Source organism: Bactrocera oleae, chromosome 6 (assembly GCF_042242935.1).
Source record: "Bactrocera oleae isolate idBacOlea1 chromosome 6, idBacOlea1, whole genome shotgun sequence".
NCBI lineage: Eukaryota > Metazoa > Arthropoda > Insecta > Diptera > Tephritidae > Bactrocera > Bactrocera oleae.
Genome location: NC_091540.1, coordinates 64,173,372 through 64,196,498, shown reverse-complemented (window position 1 = coordinate 64,196,498; position 23,127 = coordinate 64,173,372). Strand labels below are relative to the sequence as shown.

Below are 23,127 nucleotides of genomic sequence, written 5' to 3'. Positions count from 1 at the left end.
AGAGAATCGAATTTTTCATCAAAATAACCTTGTGTAAAAGTTCGATGTTTTAGAACTCCAAGTGTCAGGTTTCTAAGTGAGTATACAGTCGATGAAATTTTTTCGAAAAGAGGATGTACGCGCACATATTCACTTTTTATGCGAGATATGTTTTTTAATTGGTCGAAATTCGCTATAAAAATTTATTCAAAACCAAATCTTTTTTACGTTTTTGAATTCATCCATTCTATGAACTTCACGGAAAAGACTGAAAGACCTTCAAAAGAGAGAGCTTGCTTTCCAAAGGATTCCTAAATAATATTTTAATAAATATTTATTTACATCAGTTCATCGATTGGAAGAATTGCGTAAAAACTATTGATTTGTTGTGAAAAATAGTCTAAAATCAATTTAAATATTCATAATGTCCCGTTAGTAAGAATTTGTCTATTCGATGAGTATATAAATATCTATAAATAACTATCGCAGGTAGAATATTTCACTGGCTGGTTATAGCTCTGTTTTTCAAAAGCTCTATTTAATTTGCTGCTCAACATACGCACAATACTTGTTAGATTTGCAAACTGACATTGTTTTTGTTTGAATTTTCTATATAAAAGTACGCTAGGTTCTAGTGACTAGAGAACACTCGATTAAATGCTGCAAGAGTGGCTTGAAGAATCCAATTACTAATGCGCTAAACGCAAAACTGGGTAACTTTTATATAAGTTTTTCAAACAAAAAATTGTGTTGTACATAAAATAGTTTATGCATTGTGTGTATAATATTTAAATATATATATTTAAATTTCCTACAACTGTATTTATATGTATGTAGGGCTATTTTATAAGACTAACGTTTACTTTAAAAAATATGTTAATGCAAAATCAAACTAAATCGTATGATTTTCCTAGTTGTAATTACGGCGTGATGAATACTGTGATTAGTAAAAATGTCAGGACTGATGGAGTAACGGATTGCGCTGATTGCAAATGATTTTCTTAGAGCATATTTCTTGAGAGATTTCGCAGCGCAGAGACATAAAGTTAGAGTACAGCCTCAAACAGCGGGCACTGTAAACAAGCGGATAATAGCTATCAAATACTTTGTGACAGCTAATGTGACGTCAACAAAACAGCTGATATTGTCACTGCAGTTGCTCAGTTAGAAATTATGTAATCAGCGCAATCATTTTACCCGCTCAGTCGTGTAAAAAATGTCACATAGAGCCTAACGCTACTAATATGCGTGTGATAAAATGAAATAAGAGTGGTAGATAAATGGAAAGAGAGAAATTAGTGGCATGAGAAAAGTGTGAGAAAAAGGAGATAAACTTATTTTAATTATGGCGGTTCACTAATTGACGGGCGCTCTCATATAGGTATATGTATACTAAAAATTCTAATTTTTATATATGTCAAGCCTAATAGGGACTAGTTATAACTGTCTTATCATTAATTTTTTTACTTTAAATATGTAATTTGCAAAGTATTACGTTTAATTACATGTGTAAGCTTGTAATACATATTTGTTTGCTGTAATTGACACAATTTTTTTTTGTACAAGAACATAAATTTTAGAGAGTCAAATGGGTGCAGAGTTAACACTTGGAGACTGTGTACCTGTGTGTATGGATGTGTGAGAGAGAGGGAGAGTTTTTTGTGTTGTTTTTGTATTATTTTTTTAACTCCGCAATGACATTTACTACAAGTGAGTTTTAAGTGCTAATACAATTGCAAAGTTTGCAAGTGCGGTATACTTTTAGTACTTAGTGTATTCTATGCTAATAAATTTTGTGTTTTAAATATTTTTTTTTTTAGATATTAATAGTAAGAATTGCTTTACGTTAGTTTCTAATTGATGCATTAATTGAATTGGTTTCTCTTAACAAGCGATGTGCAAATAGACTACCGTTAGTAGCTTCAGGGTGTATGAGGAATACAGTAGAAATGTGCTACTTGCTTCGCTATGGCAACTTGGACTGCTGGCATGATTTTCGAAAATAGTAAAAATAAGTTTGAAGATTTTTCTATTAATTTTGGTTGATTGCATACCAAAGATGGCATTGCCATCTACTTTTCATTGAAATTCAACATATTTTTTTTCAAAATTTTTTCCGTCAAATTTTAGTTTTTAAGCCAAAATTTTATTTTAAAAAATGTTTGCTTTCTAATTTTTTATTTACTAATATTTTGCTAATTTTTATTGCACCTTTATCCCAATTTTGTTGGTCCACGCAGCTACAAGTTGTTTAGTCGTAATTATGCCTAGTCTGGCTTGTAGTGGTTGCCATACAAAGCGAATGTGGAAAATAAAATTTCGAAGAAATGAAACGAAAAGTTTTTTCTTAGTTTGTGCAAGGAAATTGCGTGTGATAAACAGTTAGATGCGACTTTTTGAGTAAATGAATATATAACCGCATTAGGGATGTTCGAACTTTTATGGATAGTTTTTTTAAATATTTATATTTTAATGTTTGGAAAAAATTAATTTTGTTTAATTTAATTTGACAATTTTAACTAAAAAATCTGTAGATTATATTCTTTTGTTGCAGATAAATTGAAATTTTTGAAATTGTAAAGTTAAACGTTTTTATTCGTTAATTTTTTTTTAATTCTAATATTATTAATAAAAAGTTTAAGAATACATATTTTTCGCTTATAATTTCAGAATGTAGTGAAACATTATAGTTGTTGCTGTTTTTATGTGAGTTTTTAATAATTTTTTATTTTACGACAACGATTTTGTATTTTAATTTTTAGAAAATATTTTATTTTAAAAACATCTAAAAATGGGACACCCCTAATGCGCACTGTATAATTTACTTGTTAAATAGTCAATTACGAGCGGAAATGAAATAGTTTAGGAAACGGTAGTGAGAGCAAATGTTGAATTTTTAAAACGGTACAGCACATACGTGTATATGTACAATACCGTTATATAACAGTTATGTGCTGAATTTACAATTTTTACTGTTTCTCTTGCACAAACTCTATAAGCTAAGTGATGCAACACTGGTTAGGTTAATTAGGCGGTATAATTTACTTTTTTACATTTATTATTATTTTTTATTTAATTTTTTTTTTTATAATTTAATTTATTTATTTTTAATTTTTTTTTAGGTTTTGTAGCTTCAAATTGACAATTGAGGGACAAACTCAAGTATTTTTTAAAATTATAGATATACAAGTACATACGATTTTTTTGAGTACACACACTCTTCTCAAATATAATAGTGAAAAGAATAGCGAATGAGTGTGAGAAAGAGAGAGGGTGACAGAGATAGAGATAGTTGTTGTTAAATGCTGTTAAACAGCGACTAGAAGTTACACTAATAAACTTATTTTTTTTTAACTAAAAAATAATTAACTTCTAAACTAAATCTGTGCCGAAGTGCTGAAAACTTATTTCATATATCTGGTAACTCTGCTTTAAAACTAATGCCTACATTTTGGTAATTGACTAGATTATGTTTCAAAGCCCTGACTGACTATTAAACGATAAAAATCCGGAACTGAAATAAGATATTATATGATATATAGGCAACAGCAACAACAAACACAACTGCGCATTTATATTGTCATTAAATATACACAAATACATACAAACATACTTATACACATTCATACGAAATGACACACATACATTTACTATATGCACACACACACACAATTTTGCCGCACACAAAAAATAATTCGAAAGTAAATTCTAAAAAAAAATCCCAAAACAAAAAAATTACAAAATACTCCGAAAAGCAGAGAAAGTAAAGCGAAGTTTTGGCGGAGAAAGCATGTAAATTATTTAATTAAAAAAAAATTTACGAGTTGCTGTGTTATTTTGCATAAAGTAAGGCGCATCGCGTTGAAGGCGTGAAACCAATACCCATGCAAACGCCACTAACACACACACATGAATATATTAACGTATGTAGATATGCGTGAGTGCGCTTAATGGCAACACAGTAAATTATAGTACAAATACACACACATTTACACATACACACACACACACACATGCACATAAATAACTCACAAATTTCCACAATTCAAATTCTAAGCCCAGCAAACCACAGTACTCCGTCAGTCCGTTCGTCGGTTACGTCCAACCAACTAAGCAACCGCGCCACGCCTCTGCTCGCCTTGTCACGCTCGCAAATGCAAATTAGACACTGTGCTGCCAATTAAGTAAATCTGTTTCGACATTAAAAGAGTAGCGTTGATAGCATACACTTGCCAGCAGCTACTCCCTATGGTATTTTTTCCGTTTTCTTTTTTTTTTGAGTGGAGTGTCGTTGGAGGGGGGTGGTGGTGGCACGTATTTTTATTACTTATACGCTGGCGAATTAATAGCGCAAAAACGTCTGTTGCACGTATGGCTGAATGTATTTTTTGAAAATTTGTTTTGTTGCTGTTTTTGCTATTTAATGTTGTTGTTGTTATTTTGTAATGGTAATTTGAAAAAGCTAAAATATTGCTAGCAACGTGTTACAGATATGCTTTATGAGCAAGTTAACTGCCATTTCGAGGATGCGACACGTTTGTTTCGGTGTGTGTGTGTTTGTAGAGGGGTTGTATGTAGGTGTATGTGTAATTATGTAATTATGGGTATGCGTCTATACGAGTACAAACCGATTTCGTTGTTTACGTGTGGATATTTAGATATTTTTCAAAACATAAGTTCGTACACTGTAACTAAGCTTGAAAGTAACATTGTAACATTTGTATTGTAGAAAATAGTTTAAAAAATTTCAAAAAGAAATTTAGAAGCAAAAATAATTATGCACTATATCAGAGTCATACAGTGTAACTAGTGATGAATGTAGTTTTATTGTAACCAGTTTGCTATTGGAGAGTAGTTTAAAATTATTGTTGGAGGTTGAAATTTTAGATATAAACATTAAGCAGCTTATGTTATGTTAACCATTTAGACAAATTAAATGATCAATTGCTTTAATGCATACAGGTATTGTAAATAGTATTGAAAGTAGTTAACTAGAAACTACGAACTCGCTACACGAAAGTAGTTCAAAGATTTTTAAATAAATTTTATAGGCAAATATATTTATACACAGTATTATATCTCATTTGGTCACAAATCCTGCTTTGTACCGTTTTGAAGTAGTTATGTAACTAGTTGCTCTGAACCAAAGCAACCCAATTAACTTTATACATTCTTGAAATTGGTTAATTTTTTACCCTAAACTAGTTTTACATAATTACTAACTAGTTACGAAACTAGTTACTTTTGCACCAATTGAATTTTTAATATTTTTGATATAGGAAAATCCTAGTTTGCACTGGTAAACTAATCAAGTACGCTATTATTTGGTCCACCATATGGGTCTTAGTAGCATTTTCAGTGTTTAAGTAAATTATTAGGGAAGTTTTAAATTTTTTGTATATGTTTCAAATTTCACGAGTCTGTAAACAGTGATTAAAGAAATATAAGAATTTCAATTTACATATATAAGAACGTAGGCACTTAAGTATGTAACTGAATAAGTACGTAAGCACCTAAGTACATAAGTAAAACCAATGTACTCAAATTTGTAAATATGTAACACATAACTACGCAGGAATTACAAAAAAACATTTCTACTTAAGTACGCACGTAATTACGTAAGTCCCGTGCCAAGCACATAGGTCCATAAATATGTTTGCACGTTCACTTGCTAATAACACTTGCCTATAATGATAATGCTAATTTAAATTAACATTCTCTCGCATCCCTTATACACACACACACATATACACAAAAACACGCATACAAACAAGCACTTAACGGTATTGATGTTAATAATTTAATGGAAAAAACTTCTCCCTTGCTGCTTTGCGTTTTAATTTCGGTTTTCGGTTAAAAATTTCGTTGCTTCTTTATTGCTTTTGTTGTTTTTGTAGTTGATTATTGCATTGCGGTGCTGTATACTACGTAATTATGTATGTATGTATGTATATTAATAAATATTTATTAATGACTATTAAAATTTCAAATTGCTTTAGTTGCTTAGAATTGTAAAAAAGTTTCTTCTCCTATGCATCTTCTTTCTTTTCTTATGGCCTAATTCGTTGTTTGCGAAACGTTGCTCTTGGTTTAATGGCAAATTGTTGGTTATTCGTTGCTTTTGTAAATCACGTTTGCGTTTTTACTTATTAGTACATATGTATGTAAGTGCTTTGTGAGAAGTTTATTTTTTTTTTTTTTGTTGTTGTGAGTACTGGGAGTTTCGTGCTTGTGAGTGACTTAGTTGATGTTTCTTACTTGAAATTTGTTATGGCTGTTTGTATGTGTGTGTTTGAGCATTGCAAAATTATATTATTACTATTTTTTAACATTAAAATTTAAAATAAAAAAAATATTTATTTTCGAAAATGTAAAAATTTAAAATTTTTACTTTGAATAATAATTTTAATTTCGATGTTTCTAAGCAAAAATATATTTTTTTTATTTATTTGAATAAATTTTGTAAACTTTTGAAAATTTTTTTAAACAATAGAAATTTGTTAAACTTATTTGTATTATTAAAAACACAATCTTTTCGAAAATAATTGCAAACATTACTTTTTTAAATTAATTTGCCATTTAAAAATTATTTTCATTTTTAAAAAAACTATTTTTTAAAATATGTATTTAATAAAAAATTTTGCTTTTGCTGCTTGTTTGTGTATGTTTTTTTGTAAGCGCATGTATAATGTATGTATGTAAATTTATATGTACATATGTATGTATACTGGCGTGTGTTGTTGGCATTTTGTGTTATTTTTTTTTTGGAGTTTCAGCGCTGCTTGCTGTTGTGTTCTCTTAAATATATTTTTTAATAGTTGTTGTTGTTGTTGTGAAGGTTTTATACCTAATATATAAATAAATAAATTACTCGTTAAATTACTTTTAGCTAAAGACTAGCTTAATACTGTTCTAACGGTATATATTGTGTTTATGACACCTAATCTTCTTCTTATGCTTCTTCTTCTCCTAATACTAACCTAATAACTTTGTATATAATTTCGTATTTATATGCATTTATCGAGTATTCTTATATACTTGTGGACGTTTTTGTGATGTTTCGTGTGTTCAGCGTGTGTTCAATTGTACAAATATACACTAAACATAAATGAAATGATTGAAAAAAAAATTAATTATTTAAAAAAAGTTAATATTTATTTTAACTTGGTTAAAAGTTGAAATTTCAAATAAATTAATTTTGTAGAAAAATTTAAAATTTTTATAAATTAATTAAATATTTTTAATTTAATTTAAAAATATACACTTTTTTAATTTACTTTAGATATATATAGTTTTTTATTAATTTCCTTTTTTTAGTTAATTTTTTTCTTAATTTTTTAAATTACTCAATTAAATTTTGTTCAATTTTTAATTTAAGCCAGTTTATATATTTTTAACTTTTAATTCAAATAACAAAGACTTAAATTTTTGTATTCAAATAATTAAATTAATTTAATTTTTAAGTAAATTAATTACTTCTGCGTTTTTTTATATAAGTTAATTTTTTTTCTAATAAAATATTATTATTTTCGTAAAAATAAAAAAGATTAATTTGAAATCTTAGAACTGAACATATCCTACTTTTTTTGTAATTTTTTCAATTAGAAAAATATTTGTATTAATATCAAATATTAAATACTCAAATTTCTCACAAAATATTTTTTTATTTTTTTTTTCAACAAAAATAAATAATTTTAATATTAATCATACTGTCACTGGTAATTTCTGCCCCACTTAAGGGTTAATATACACTGGGGTTTAAGCAACAAAGCGTTGTTCACGCGTCAATAAGTCACGCACACACACACACTTACACAAAATATGCGTGTATGTAGTGTGTGCATTGGTATGCTTGCAACAAAACCGTAACTTTTGCACTTCAACTATGTTAAAAGTTCTCCACTCGTTAACTACCTGCTTGCGCTTAAATATTACTTACAATTGCACCAAAGGGCCACTTAACGCTGCTTACTCTGCCGACTGTTTGCTCAGCCAAACACTCCGCTGCATGCTGCTAGCTAGCAAGTGCATGTTGATTTTAGCCAACGAAAGGCGCCTCCACCTTCACCATGGCGCCGACGGCCAATGTCGCCACCGTCGCCGACGTCGCGGGCATTGGTATCGTTAGCGCACTGATGCTGCCAATCTTCACTGCCGACGGCGTTGGCGACGAGCAGATGTAGCGACGCTGTTGCTGTTGTAGTTGTTGTTGCTGTTGTGCTGTCGGCGTTAACGGATAGTCTTCGATGGATGGCGATGGTGAGACCATATCATTGCTCAAGTCACTATCGAATTGCATGTCCGCCTCGTCCTTGAGGCATGCCGACTCGAGATGCTTGTTGAGGTACGACTTGAGCGCGAATGTCTTGTGACAGCGTTTACACTCGAAATTCTTATCAATCGAGTGCGTTTGCATGTGTGCACGCAAATTGGAACGATCCGCAAATGCTTTGCCACAGTGCGCGCAACCATAGGGCTTCTCACCGGTGTGCGAACGTAGATGACCCTGCAGCAGCCAGGGACGCGAGAAGAGCTTGCCGCAGACATCGCAACTGTGCGAGAGTTTGTGCGTGAGCAAGTGCATGGCTAGGGCGGGCATGGAAACGTACGCCTTGCCGCAGGTGTGACACTTTTTGGCCGATTGCGAGTCAAGCGAGCGATGTGTCTGCTTGTGACGCGAGAGATTACTCGATGTGGCATACTGCTTGCCACATTCGGTGCATGTGTACTTGGCGCGCTGCTGATCTTGTTGCACCACAGCCGCCGCGTCAACCACATGTTTACGCTTCGAACGGCCGTCGCTAACAAAGAAGGCTTCGTAGGTGTAGGCGACGGTTTTGTTGGCGCCATTCGCCGATGTTGGCGACTGCAGCGCCGTTAGTTGATTTGTGGTATTACTGTTCTCATTCTGCACACTGCTGGCCGGCGAACTCGGCTGTCGATCGCTATCGCTAGCGCTAAAAACACTATGCAACGAAGCGGTGCTACGCGGGCGCTGTTCATTGGCCACGCAAGCAGCGGCCGCCAAGTCCGCTATAGATGCGCCCGTGTGTTGCAAGCTCGCTGCTGCGGTGGTAGTTGCCTCCTGCTGCTGTTGCAATTGTATGGCGTGCGTGATGTGATGCAGCGGATGTTGCTGGTGGTGATGCAACTGTTGGTGTGACGCTGGTGGCGGCGCCGCTGTTTGTTGCAGTTGCAGCGGTTGCGCTTGTTGCGACTGTTGCAGTTGGTGTGGCTGTATTGGCGGATGGAAGGCTGTGGAAGCACTCAAATCGAGTATGGCGTGTGCGGCATGCAGATCCTCTTCCGCTGGTATGCGCAAACTCTCGTAAGGCGTACGTAAACGCTCGACGCTCGGCCTGTCGTCCAGCGAATATGGACGGTAGATGTCTTTCTTTTTGGGTGGCAGCGATAACGCAGCACCAGTGCTGGTGAAACACATTGCCAACGATTTATTGCGCAATACGCTGGACTCGCTAGTTACTTTGTTGTTGTTGTTGTGGTGATGTTTTTGTATATGCTCATCGCTTGGCGCTTCGGTTTTGATGCGTATCATGGGCGGACTAAGGCGTTCACTGCTGTGACTACTGCTACTGCTAATGCTGCTGCTGCTGCTGTTGTTGTGGTTTTGACTGCTGGACGCTGTCATCGCGCTGCTGTGACTTGTTGGCGATGCTGAAGGCGAGGAGGCGGTCGAAGGCGGCGGCGTGTGCACAAATGACGAATAGGGATGCGCGTGCGGTAGCGTTGGTAGGCTATGATGTCCAGTGGCGCCAGCAGCAGCAGCAGCAGCAGCCGCCGCTGCCGCAACGGCATTTGTAATTACAGTAACTTCACCATTTTCCATTCGTGGCAGGTACGCTGTATAGTGCATGGGCGAAGCTTCATGGCCGAAACCTGTAAATGCACGGAAAGAGAAAGAGAGAGTTAGTAAGAGTGAGTGAGAGTGCGACGTAGATAGTTATGCGGTTCATGCAAAGGCAAAGGAGTGCGTTGAGTAAAGGGAATTTTTAATTTTACTCTTGTTGGCCATAAAATCAATAAAAACCCCGAAATGGGCGAATGCAGTAAATTCGGAAAATCTGCACGCCAAATGCAGAGATAGACAGCGCAGTCAACCGACACAGCGACAACCATGGAAGCGCTACGGCGCAATATGCATGTGCCTATGTGTGTGTGTGTGTGTGTTGTTGGAAATTTGGCAAAGTGCCAAATATATGTACTTTAGTGAACAGCAACATGCTTGCAACACAGTGTTGCTTTGCGCCGTGGAGCAATAGTTTTCGTTGGTGATGGGCGCAAGTATGCGGGGAATATTAAGGCCTTCATGTATGTATGTATATATGTTTGTGCTAGAGTTTTGAATTATCTACGTGTAATGTTATTTAAACAGCTCAGAAGGCATCACATAAATGTATAATGAAAAATTATTGATTTTAGTTGGGCGCTGAAATGATTAAAATTATTAATATGCCATGGAGGTGCTTGGAATTTAGAGAGATTGTTGAATAAACAGGACTAACTTTTCAAAAATGAAATAAAAAATGGAAACATTTTTATATAAGCATATATTTTACTTTGAAATGGTTCCAGCGGCAAAGCGTAGGCAACAAAAAATTTATATGAATTCTGAAAAGAACATTTATCGAAAATATCGAAAATTAAGTTAACATATTTTCAGATTTTAAAAATAAAAAATAAAAATAAAAATAAAAAATAGAAAAATATTCATAAATATGTATATATTATTATCTCAACGTGCCACTAGCGCCAAAATGTAGGCAACAGTAAATTAATATGAATTTAGAAATGGATTTTGCTTGAAAAAATAATTAAAATGTGAAATTATTTTTTATACCATCAGAAAGTAGAGATTTCAACAAATACAAAGCTTACTGACTTTTTAAAAAAATCCTAAATTCTTTTTTTGAAATTCTTCTTTAAAGTCTTCGATTGAATATTGGGATTTTTTCGAATTTAAGTCGAAATAAGGTTTCCGCTTTAATAATTTAAATAAAAAAAAATAAATGTGTTGACATAAGAAGGAACGTTCAGAAAAAAAAAATTTGTACAAGATAAAATAAAACAAAAACAAATTTGAATTTTTTACATAAATTTTGGTGTTATGTTCAAAAGGTGTTAATACAAAGTTGTAGATATTTTTTTCTATAAGACTCGTAGCTTAACCGGAAATTGAAATAAACCGTTTTTAATCCTCAGAAATTCAACTGCGCCCCTAGCCTTCGTCTTCCAGACCGATCGGCCGTAAATAATTTTTGCTTTTATTTTTATTTTCGTTATTTTATTTTTCGTTTGCAAAAGTTTTTTCCTACTTCGAATTTCTTTCACTTTTACCATTTTTAAAGGCTGCTGCACTAGTCCATAAATAGTATATAATAAAATTTATATATAACATAATTTAAAAATTACTTGCCTACATTTAGGCGCTAATAGCTGGATACGAAATGAAATAATATGAAATTTATGAAAAATTTAAATAGTAGATATGGGTTGAGGAAAGGGTATGTTCCAGTCAAAAAGTTAGAAAAAATCAAAAAAATAAATCGATAAAAGCACAAGCTTACGTCAGAATTAAAAGGTGGATGAGACTGATTCTGATATGAATATGGTCGGTTTAACTAAGATTTTCTCGTATAGTGGCTGATACTATATAGTAAGCTTAAACTTACTAAACTCAAAACTCATCATAACTATGAGTCCTTATTTTATATAAGAGTTGAAACTGCTGCTCAAGCCGCTTAATCTTGCATACTCTCTATCCTAGCGCTGCTATCGGCCGGCACTTGTGGTCAGTAATTGCCGCCGCGTGGCATTCGAGTGATAGCAAATCCGACTGAGCAATCACCGGCCAAGTACTACGATATATATTATTCCTTATATAAATTGTATATCTTTATATAACCTGCATTACAGCAATGAAATAAAAGCATAAAACTATAAAAAGTCTATGAATTGCCAGCCACGCGCACAGAATAAGCGCTCATTGCTGCCACATAGAAGCGCGATCTGCGGCGTTGCATCACAAACTAATAAAATATGTAACAGTAACGGTACTAAAGCAGCAAGGATGCCGCCAGATATGCGATTTGCCACGGCCACGGCGACGCGGCAGCATTAATGCGCCGTAACAACATAAAGTACATCCTGATTTTCATTTGTGAAAAATGGCTTTGGGAGCGCTACACACACACATACACATATATGCGCTTGGAAATTTATTTTCGCGCGCTTTAAAGCACCGTTAGGCAAATATTCGATAGCCAGACATTAGTCGTCGCCTATGAACGACTGTCAGTTTACTGTTAGATATGTGTTATGCTGTTGATTGCTCCGCGTTGTGCGGATGTACAACTGACAGGATACTGTGGCGTTAGTGGGAGACAATGTTGCAAGGGAATACACGAGCAGAGACGGGTGTGAAAAAATATGCTTGGAACGTATGTGTGTGTATTTGTAGGCATGTCAGCCTACAATGTGTAAAAGTTTATATTTTTCGACGCAGATATGCATGTATGGGTATATATGAGTGTGTGTGTGTGTGCGTTAGAGTGTCTGTATAAACTTTAATTAAGCAACTGCAGGGTTGTTATGAAGATTTATGCAAGTGACATGTGTCACATTCTGGGTCAACATGCGATGCGCATAACTCATGACAGGCTTAAAATTAAATATTTCAGCAGCAGCGCAACAAATGCGACAGCCCGACACACATACATAGCCACGTACACATACATACATGTCTGCTGGCAACTGTATACTTGTAGCTATAACTGTAAATGCATGTGAAGGCGCGCCTGTATGTGTGTGTGTGTGGCTGGCTGGGTGGAGAAAATATTAGCAACAGGGTGGCACGCCTAAAAGTATGCACTAAAAATTCACTATGTGTTTTTCTATACATATACATGCATTTTAAGTAGTTCTGTGTAAGTGAAAACTAAAACATGCATACATACGGACAGACACACGCCCATATATGCATGTATATATGTATATACTTTAGGAATTTGCGCTTGCCCAATAGCAGCAGCAACAACAACAATTACTGTCTGCATTGCCATCCGGTTGTTGCATTTATCGCATGCATTGCAACATTGTGGCGGTGGCAGCAAATTTAAAGGCAAAGTAATGAAAGAAAATAGTGATAAAATTGCAAAAAAAGAAAATACTATGCATAATGCTTTGGTTGTATTTGATTTGAATTTTAAAGCATTCTAGCGAGGGTTTTTCGTATTAAACAAGACAAAACGTTAGCTTCCGTTGCACGAAAGCTATAATACCCTTCACAGGTGCATTTTTTATAGCATAAAAGTATTTAAAAGATATTTATCGATTTAAAGCCGTCAGTTTGTATGGCAGCTATTAGCTATAGTAGCACGATCTGAATAGTTTGTTCGCAGATTATAGCGTTGCCTTAGCCAACAAACATTTCGTGAAGATATCTCGTTAAATAAAAAAGTTTTCCATACAAGAATTTGATTTGGATCGACCAGTTTGTATGGCAGCTATATGCTATAGTGATTCGATCACAACAATATGTTTGGAGATTGTAGCATTGTCTAGCATAATATTCTATGACAAATTTTCTTGAAGAAAACTTGTCAAATAAAAAAGTTTTCTCTACAAGTACTTTATTTGGCACCTTGTGTTTGCCAGTTTGGTTGCTATATGGCTATATCAGTCCGATGTAGTAGGCTTGAAAAAAAAGGTAATACTTTACGTGACCTTAGTTCAATTTGCTACGCAGTTCCTAGTTAATAGCTTTTCAGGGGTTTGGCTGCCTATCTTTAATCCTCAACAATGCAAGTGTTTGTACCCAGACCTCTGCAAATAGCTTTATATGTCTCTTACAACTCAACTACTCCCTCAATATTAAAAAAATAATAATATTTATTTTTATTACTTACTTGGAGCTGCCAGTTCTTCAACGTCTCAGACACATTGAGCTCCTAAAGAAGATGGATTTCTTCTGAAGACCAGGAAGATCTCTCTAACAATATTTCAGTTTTAGTAAACATCTCCAATTCTCAACTATCATGCTCAATTTTAGTTTCAAGATCTGCTAGCATTACTTTCATCAGTCTTTGGAATACCTCGAAACTAAAAAATAAGTTCAGTTAACTAACAGTTTTGGTTCCAAGAGCACTACTACTTCGATCTGTTGTTTAACTTTTCGAGCTTTACATTACTTCTCGAGCAAAATGTCTGTCTTTCTACACGGTACATTTTTTTAACAAATGTACAAACTTGAGAAACTTAAAAAAGTTCCCAAAGATGTTCCTTGACTCAAAACAAATCTTCTTGTTCCAAAATGTTTTATTCCAAGTCGGTGTCAAAGCGATGTTGTTGTGAAGTTCTCGGTTTACGAAAGCTCAACTTTGGAGTCTTGACTTCTCACAACAAATATACCCACATGTGATTCTAAAAAATCAAGTTTCGACAGTAATATTTCTATCAGATCTCTTTTTGATCCAGTTTCCTAACTAAAACTTACTAAAAGATCCTTTAAAGGAAAGTATAAATAATCTAATTTTGAAGTTAACTCAATGACAAAAGTCAAATTGTTTCTATATTAAAATTACCGTTACTCATATACATAATGACATTGGTCGTCAGTCCAACCGAAATATGAATACATATGACTTCATCTAAATAAAATTCACACACTTGAAATACCAACTGAAGGCCAAAGTGGAGAGGCATAGGCATACGGAACGCCGCAGGCAGTCTGTCTGCGCGCAAAAAATTCGCAAGCAATATCATACAAAAATGCACACACACTCGCACATATGTGCCTGTATGAGTGCACGACCAGCTGAGTTACAGCGGGACAGCTGACTGCTTTGGCGTTAGCAAAGCAAAAAACAAAAAGGAAAAAATATGCTGAAGATCAAAAAGTATAAGAAAAAAATAATAAAATGTTGAAAGGCAACGACTGAAAAAGCAACAACAATAGCAGAAAAAGGCCAAACAAAATGAAATATGTAGTTTTAAGTTGCAAGCATAAGGGATACCTAAACTCACACGGCGGAACAAAATTTCAAAGCGGAAGCTGGTAATAGGATAAAGTAAAGAACCGGCCAAGCCAAGCCACACCAAAGCACACCAAACGAAGTCAGCGCAGCCCGGCTCAGCTGGCGCGCCTTGACGCAGCGCGACGCGGCATGCCACTTGAAAGTTCACGACGCAGCCAACCCTTCCTTTTCGTGAGCTCTTCGCTTTTTTTTTTTGTTTCTTTTTATGGCGCAAATCCTTACAGTGCAACATAAGGCGGTCGCCGTCTGCCGTTTGGACGCTGCCGCAGCCACAGCACGTAGCAGCAGACGCGCGTTAACCCTCGTCTCCATCTATCCCCTTCGCTACTACCTAACAACCAACCTACTCTAAATTCTGCGACCCTTAAACTTGTGCTATGAATTTTATTTTCAACACAGCCGGCAGCTGTTGTTGTTGCCGCCGCTGCTGCCGCTGCCACCCTCCGTGCAACAGCACGGCCACTTGCTGGCTGTCTCGTTTTGTGTTTTGCTCTTTTGTTTCACCAGTTGATTTGTCGACGGATTATTTCGCTCAAATACACAATTCAATGTTTGAACGATTTCGTTGGAAAATTTCGTAGGGGGAAAATTTAGCAGCCAACAACAACTAAAGCAGCAGAAAAACACAGAGAAAAGCAATAAAATGTGCAGAAACATGTTTTTTCAATTTGCCAGAAAATGTTGAAATTTGTCAAACGATTAGCTAGAAGCTGGTGCACCAACTTGGCAATTTGATTGGAGGCTTTAAGGCGGCAAGACACTGGCAACAGCAACTACAAGTGCGTGGATACCATTGTAGCAAGTATAAAAGGAGAAAAAAAATAAAAATAAATTTTTAAGGGGGAGAAGAAAATTGGTTACATACATATGTTCTTTCGTTGCGCGGTGAAACTTTAATTTAGTGGAAAATGATTTAAAAATATTTTTTATTTGCTTTTTTTATTTTGTGTTGCGCGCTGAAAATTCTATTTCAATAAAAATAATTTAAAATTATTTATTTTAATTTAATTGAATTGAAAATTATTATATATTTTATTTATGAGAAAAATATAATTCCTAATTATTTTTTTATTTTAACTTATTTATTTTAATTTTTATCAAAGAGTAATTTGGAAATTATTTTTCTCAACTTAAAAAAATATAATTTACAAATTTTTAATATTATATTTAAAAAAGTGAAAGTTTTACGAAAACTTTCAGAACTCAAATTTCATTAATTTTGAAAAATAAAATAAATTTAAGTTTATATAAAAAATTTTGCAAAATTTTTAAATCGAAAATATACTACTTTATGTGAGAGAAACAAATTTAGCTTATGCAAATGTATGTATGTTTTTTAATATTCAAAAAAACTAAAAATTTTACGCAAACTTTCAGAACTCAATTTTCACTAAACTTAGCAAATAAAAAAGTTTAATTTATGTTAAAAATATCCATAAAAATTCTTTCTGTAAAATATAAAATTCTTTGAGTTTCTTTGTCAGAGGTACATATTTATTTTTGTCATGAAAATTTTATAAATTCAAATTTATCTTCTTTAAAAAATTCTTCAAACTATTTTTTAACTGTTTAATTGCAAAATGATTTTAATTTATATAAAAAGTGTATGAATAAAAACAGACTCTTAATCAAGAACCTCTAAGAAAGATTTCAGTTTTCGAAAACAAAGTTGAACATTATTAATAAGAAATCACTTTCTGTAGAAAATTATTCAAGAATGCTTACAAGTTCTTAAAATATTTCTTTATATATTTTTATATATATTTTAGTTTTATTATCTTTCACTGAAGTATTTTGAAGTTAATTTGGATTTTTTAAATATTTATTTGGGGTTTTTCTAACCAAATTCCTAAAGATATAAAGTTATGGCTTGTTTAGTTTTTTTTTGGTTGTTGTTTTCTAATTTTATTTTTGACTACAAACAAAACAAATTATTTATTTAAAATTTTTTTTTTTTTATAAAATAATAAAAGTATTTAAAAAAATAAACAAAATTCTAATAAAAATTGCATTTCATTAAAAAAAACTATAATTCGCCAACAAGACAAAAATATATAATTTTTAGTTACTAGATTCAGTTTTTTTATTTCTTTTAAAAATGGTTTAGATGTAATGTGCGAAAAATATGATTTTTCGAACCTTGCATTGAAAGATATTTATAATATAACATATATAAATTTGTAAAACGAGTTTCAAAACTGTTTTTTGTCATCTTGAAAATTATTTGTTATAAATTTTATTATTTACTTTTATTACTCAAAACATTTTTTTGTAAACAAATTTGTTTCATTTAATATTTTTTTTCTTTTGTAGCTAGGAAATACATTAACTTTGGTTTCCAGTTTTAACTTAGAATAAATTATTTAATGCTTAACTTATTTCACTTTTCTTTAAAAAAAACTAATACTTTCGACAAAAATTTTGCAAATTTTACAATATTATTTTTTGAAAATTTTCAACGAACTTAAAAATATTTTTTTTAAATATATAAATGACAGAATTTTAAATTTTCCTTATTAAATTTGTTAACCTCTTTTTTATTAAAATATTCCATTTATTTTATACTTTTTTTGATAATCAATATATCTTTATTTTAATTTTTTAACTATATTTTCAATTAAAATTTTTAATATATTTTATGAAAAAATTTTAAATTTTCCTTACTAAAATTTTTTAACAAAATATTTTTTCAAACCTTTTTGTTTTGCAAAGTCATAAATTATAGTTTAAACAAGTTTTCTCTCGCCTCTAGTAATTCACTGTATGTTTTTCTGTCTTGGCGACGCAGGATGTGGCCAGCCGCCGCTGCTGCTAAATTCCCCAAGTATGTGTATGGAATATAAATATACAAGTATATATAATTTCAAATATAATAGATATATATTTATACCCAGCAATCGGAGCTAGCCAAATCCTTAGATAGCAAGTGCTTATAATCAAAAAACATAAGTTGCCAAAACGGAAACGGAAATGCGTGTTTTACTGAGACAGCAAAAATTCAAATGGAAATGAAACGTCAGCAAAAAAAAAAAACGAAGAAAAACGCGAGTGGAAAATAAAAATCATAAAACAAAACCGTGCAACTTGCAGATGGCAATCAGGGTAAGAGAAAATTACCAAAAGTGAATATTACGAAAAAATTACGAATGTAAATAAGTAACCGGATGGATGGAGAAAATTGTGGGGGAAATATTAAATTAAGATTTTTTTGCTTTTGTGGAAATTTTGGAAACTAGAGGCAAGTAATTTGCAAGAAAAAGCATGCTCTGGACAAACATGGCCATACAAACTACAAACGGCGCGCTAACGAAGCCGCCGACGGCAATGGCAAGCCACAACACCTCCAATAAATTAATTAAAATGATGAAAAAAAGTATACAAATTAAAAGCAAAACATTTATACAACAATCACATTTTCAAAAATGTAATTTTATTGTTTTGAAATAAAGATATATATTCACACTGTATACTGCCACCCCAACTACTCGCTGCGTACACTCGGCTTCCGCGCCTTAAAGGAAACGCTAAACGGAAATGACGTAAATATAACCAAAAACACGAAAATTTACTGCCAACTCACGCGCGAGTAACAAACTCGGCGACTTGTGGAGCGAACAGCAATAAACGCCGCAAAAAAGGATCGCTGCTGAGTGCCGCTCTCCCTTCCGTTTGCCTGTCGCTTCCTACAGCAAACCTACACAGTTGTTTATTCGTTTGTTCCCCATTTTTTGCACAGCTGCCCCACAGCAGCGCGCCGAGTTAGTGGCGACCGTTACAAAGACTCGTGAGAGCAGCGTAACAGCGGGGGGCATTCGAAATCCGGACAGACTTGCTTTAGTGTCTGAGGTTTGTCCATGGGCAGAAGTCAAACGTCTCAAGAGGCGACCAGTTTGAAGTTTCTGCTTGCCCCACGCGCCACTCACTCCAACAATTTACTTTCGTAACTTGGATTGTTGTTGGTGTGTGTGTGTGTGTCTGTGCGTCAGCAGGGACCGGTTTAACAAGCGGACGCTTGCATTTGTGAAATTTTGTGAATTTTAAGGACTAACCAAACTAGTTTTTATTGTATATACATATGTTTTTCGTATTCTTAGCTTTAAGTCAGCTGTTGGGCACAAATAGTTACAAGACTCTTTCAGAGACGAATTCTGAGCAAACTCATAATAAAAAATTGGAAAAGAGGTAAACAGCGCTTATAAGATATGCAGCGTTTTTTTTAATTTTTTGACTGTATTTTCCTATAAAAACTATAAGAAATAGAACAGATATTCGAGATAAAAATATATAATTAGAGTTATAAAAGTAGTAACTGACAAGTATAAAATTTTAAAAATAAATTTCCTAGATTTTCCAATTTTTCATTATACGATCAGTTATATAGTGATTATATTTATTTTTTACACCCACTTTCTGAAATTATTTCAAGCTACATTTTAAAAATTTTAAAATTAGTCCAAGTCTACTCTACTACCCAAAAAACTTTATCGAACACTTTAACTGACAGGTTTTGATTTAAAACTATAACGTTCAAAATTTTTAAGATCACTGCATTTTAAGTAACTGGCTGTTAAATTTTAACCGACAGTTAGCAGAAAAAATATTTTTGAAATTTACAAACTGCTGGTTGAAATATTGTTTAAGGCATAACTAGATATAATGATATAAAATTAAATAATTAAAAATATTTTTTCCATACTTCAAGAAAATGTAACTAACTTCGTGTAAAATTCTTCATTGAAGAAATTTCTGAGTAAAAGTTCTTGACTAACGTAGTTAATACGTCATTAAATAAAATAATAAATCATAATTAGAATTTGTTAAATAATTAATTATTCTTAGATTAAGTTCACTTTAACCGACAGATTTTATTTATTCCACCAAGGCAAAAAGTTTAACTAAGTTTAGTTTAAAATTGCACGAAATTCTATTATTACATGCATGCTAAGCACTGATTAAATATCTCGTTAAAACTTATCCAGAAGTTAGTTTCCTGATTAAACTGTCAGTTAATACTTAATCGGAAGTTAAATTACTGTTTAAATTGCTGGTTATTACCTAACAACACGTTAGTTGACCGATTGGACTGCTGGTTAACACTTAACCGGAAGTTAGCACAAAGATTGCAGAGCTTTAAAAACGAAGTAAAATAAGTAGAGTTTTAGTAAAAAAATGTTGGTTGTTAAATAACACTAAAACGTGTTATAAATTCAAAGAAAAATATCATTGATAATTAAAAAGGATCTTGCAAGAGCTTTTTTTCGAGGTTTGATTATGATTATTAAAGATCTTCTAAGAGTTTTTGTCGAGGTTTTATTTACTGAACATTTAAACAGAAAATGTAGTTAGATCCAGTAAACGAGAATGCCTGAACTCTTAGTTTTGGTCATTTTGGAAATTTCAGTTCGGTTAGAAATTAAGGTCGCTAAAATGTTATTTGTTTTTTAGCGGGGTTTCGGTAGCTTAGGTTTAATAATAATATTTGACTGGGATAAGGATATGATCAGACGCATATTTAGAAAGGATTTTTTCTTTCGATTTTTCAAAAACTCGCCAAAATTCAAATTAAGGAAACAGTAAGAAATATTTCCTCTATAAATTGTAATGATATTTTCGAGACCTGCTTTCATCAAAACTTTCTTTTTTAAAGCTTAAGAAAACTGGAAGAAATAATTACTTCAACAATGCCTTTTACTTCCGCTCTAATACTGTTCCCACACTAATATAATATTTCAGTATTCGCTTTCATAAAAATTTCTTGTTTTCCCCCAAAACTTACCGTTATACAACGCCGTTGCACCGCGCGTTGCCGCCTCTGGTGAATGTGGTGGTGGACTCGGCGCTGTAGCGCCCGCTGTTGGCGACGAAGGACCCCAGCACGTAGCCGTAGGTGTGGCACCGTTAGCGCCAGTCGCTGTATTGCTTGCAGCAGTTGTTACAACTTTACTATTATCCACCAGTTCAGTGCTGGCTGTGGCCAAAGCGTGCGCATTATCACCCACTACATCGATCTCCTCATCATCATCGATGGTGGAGCGCCGCGACTTCGATGATCTTCTATTGTACTGCGTTTGTTGTTGTTGTTGCTGCTGCTGCTGCTGTGGACTGGGTGATGCTGCCGCAACGCTACGTTTGTGCAGCAATTCGTGACTTATAACGGTCGCTTGTGTTTTGTCGCTGTCATTCGCCGCCACAGCCATCGTATTATCCTCGATGCGTTCGAGCCATGGATAAGCTTTCCATTTCTTCGCCATTAAGCAGCGTGGCATGGTAGCGTGGCGGGTGTGATTTTGGTACTAAAGAAAAATTGCTAGTGGCAAATGATGACGAACTGAGTTGGCGGAGCGGGGTTTGAGGGTTTGAGGCGTGAAATTTTTTTAAATTTTATTATTATTGTTTTTCGTATTTTTGCGTGAAATCCAGTAGTTTGCAGTAAAGTTGTTAGATATTTCGTGCGAGCTAAGTGTGTTTAGTAAAGTTGAGCTTTTGGTGCTATTGTTGTTGTTGTTGCGGCTATTGTAAATAAACACTAGACATTGTTTGTGTGGAATTCTTAAATAGTTCGAAGTTTTTTTCTTTTTTCTTGTTAAATATATTTACATTTATACGAGTTTTAGTATATGTATATATATAGTTTGCCCGACGAAATCTTAGAGTTTTGGTCAACTAAGGGTTAAACATTAGATGTTGCTGCAGCTGGTTGTATGCCACTTTTATTTGGATTTTAAGTTCTGTTTGCTGCACATTTTCGCTGGCATGCCAAGTTTTTCGGGCTGCCACGCTGTTGCTGTCATGCGATGTTTGTTGTTAATTTTTTTAAATTTTTTTTTTTTTAATTCATTAAAAATTTTTATTTAAAATTTTTTTTGATTAAATTTTTTCTTCAATTTTTTCTTGTAATCTTTACGCTTTTAGTTTTTTACTGTTTCTCAACAATAACGGTTGTTGTGTTTATTGCTTATTTTTGCTCGTTGTTGTTGTTGTTAATGCATAAATATGCCGAATTGCTTTGTAAGTTTGATTTTTAAAGTTTATTTTCTATGCCATACATATGTATGTGTGCTCTTCTATGCTAGGTAAATATAGCACGCCTACCATGGCGCTTACAAGTTTCAACTCCTTGTCGCCGTTGTTGTTGCCTTTTAAGCACAAATGCGTGCTGTTGCCATTGATTGCTTTTGTTTATAGTTTTCGCTTGCGTTGTGTTGCACTTGTGTTTTTTTTGTTGTTTTCGTGTGTGTTTTTTATGCGTTTTTCGTAAAACTTTTCTTCGACTGTGTATTGATTTTTAATCCGTGATTCAGTTGTCAGCCGCGCTACGTTCTACTTTGCACTTTAGAGCCACCCAATTTGCGGCTATTTCGTGGCGTGGCGTTTGTTGGCGTTCTAGTCGAGGCGTACGCCGGAAAGTATACGAAAGCAAGTAAGTAATTTATAGATTTTGCTTAGCAGTTAGATTTTTGTAGCCAAAATGCAATAGTTTTAAACAAATGTCGCGTACAATTCAATATATGCTTGTACCGTTATGCACACGTTTTTTCAACGAACACACACACACACAAACATGCGATTTCTTTTTTTATTTTCAATATTTTTTTAACACTTTTTTATGCTCTTGTTGAACTGCGCGCCGTTGTTTTTTGTTAATATTGTTGTATAAATTTTTTGTTGTTGTTAAAAAAAATTTAGTTAAAAGTTAGAGTTAAGTTTGAGAATTTTTGTACCAAAAAAAAACAATGCATAGAATTGATTGAGGTGGAAAAAAACTTAAGGATCCGTACAAGAGAATATTATATAAGAGAGAAGAGAAATGCGAACCGAACGTAAGCAACCCTTGGAGGCTTATGAGAACCCGTGGTCAATGTACAGCGGCTTTTATACGTGCCACAATCGCGTAGACAATCGTCGGAGCGGAACTCAAATGGTACACAGTGGCAAGAAACACACCGCTAACGTCAGGCAAACGTGATGGCAAGCGAAACTATTCCCAGTCGTTGGGGTGCCAATGTAAGCAACCCCTAGCGCGCACAAGTTGTATGCTGGCGACGACGAAGGGCGATTGAGCGCCCACAGCGCGCAACAACAGCACGAAAACAAT

General features: G+C 33.7%; 1 protein-coding gene across 1 annotated transcript; it reads right to left on the bottom strand.

Moving 5' to 3' along the window:
- Window positions 1–7,649: 7,649 nt before the first annotated feature.
- Window positions 7,650–21,833, bottom strand: scrt (scratch). The gene is made up of 2 exons (XM_014247509.3): window positions 20,809–21,833; window positions 7,650–9,876 (listed from the first exon to the last, which is right to left on the bottom strand). The coding sequence occupies exons 1-2, from the start codon at window positions 21,296–21,298 to the stop codon at window positions 8,018–8,020; spliced, it is 2,349 nt and encodes a 782-aa protein (XP_014102984.2). The 5' UTR covers window positions 21,299–21,833; the 3' UTR covers window positions 7,650–8,017.
- Window positions 21,834–23,127: the final 1,294 nt, after the last annotated feature.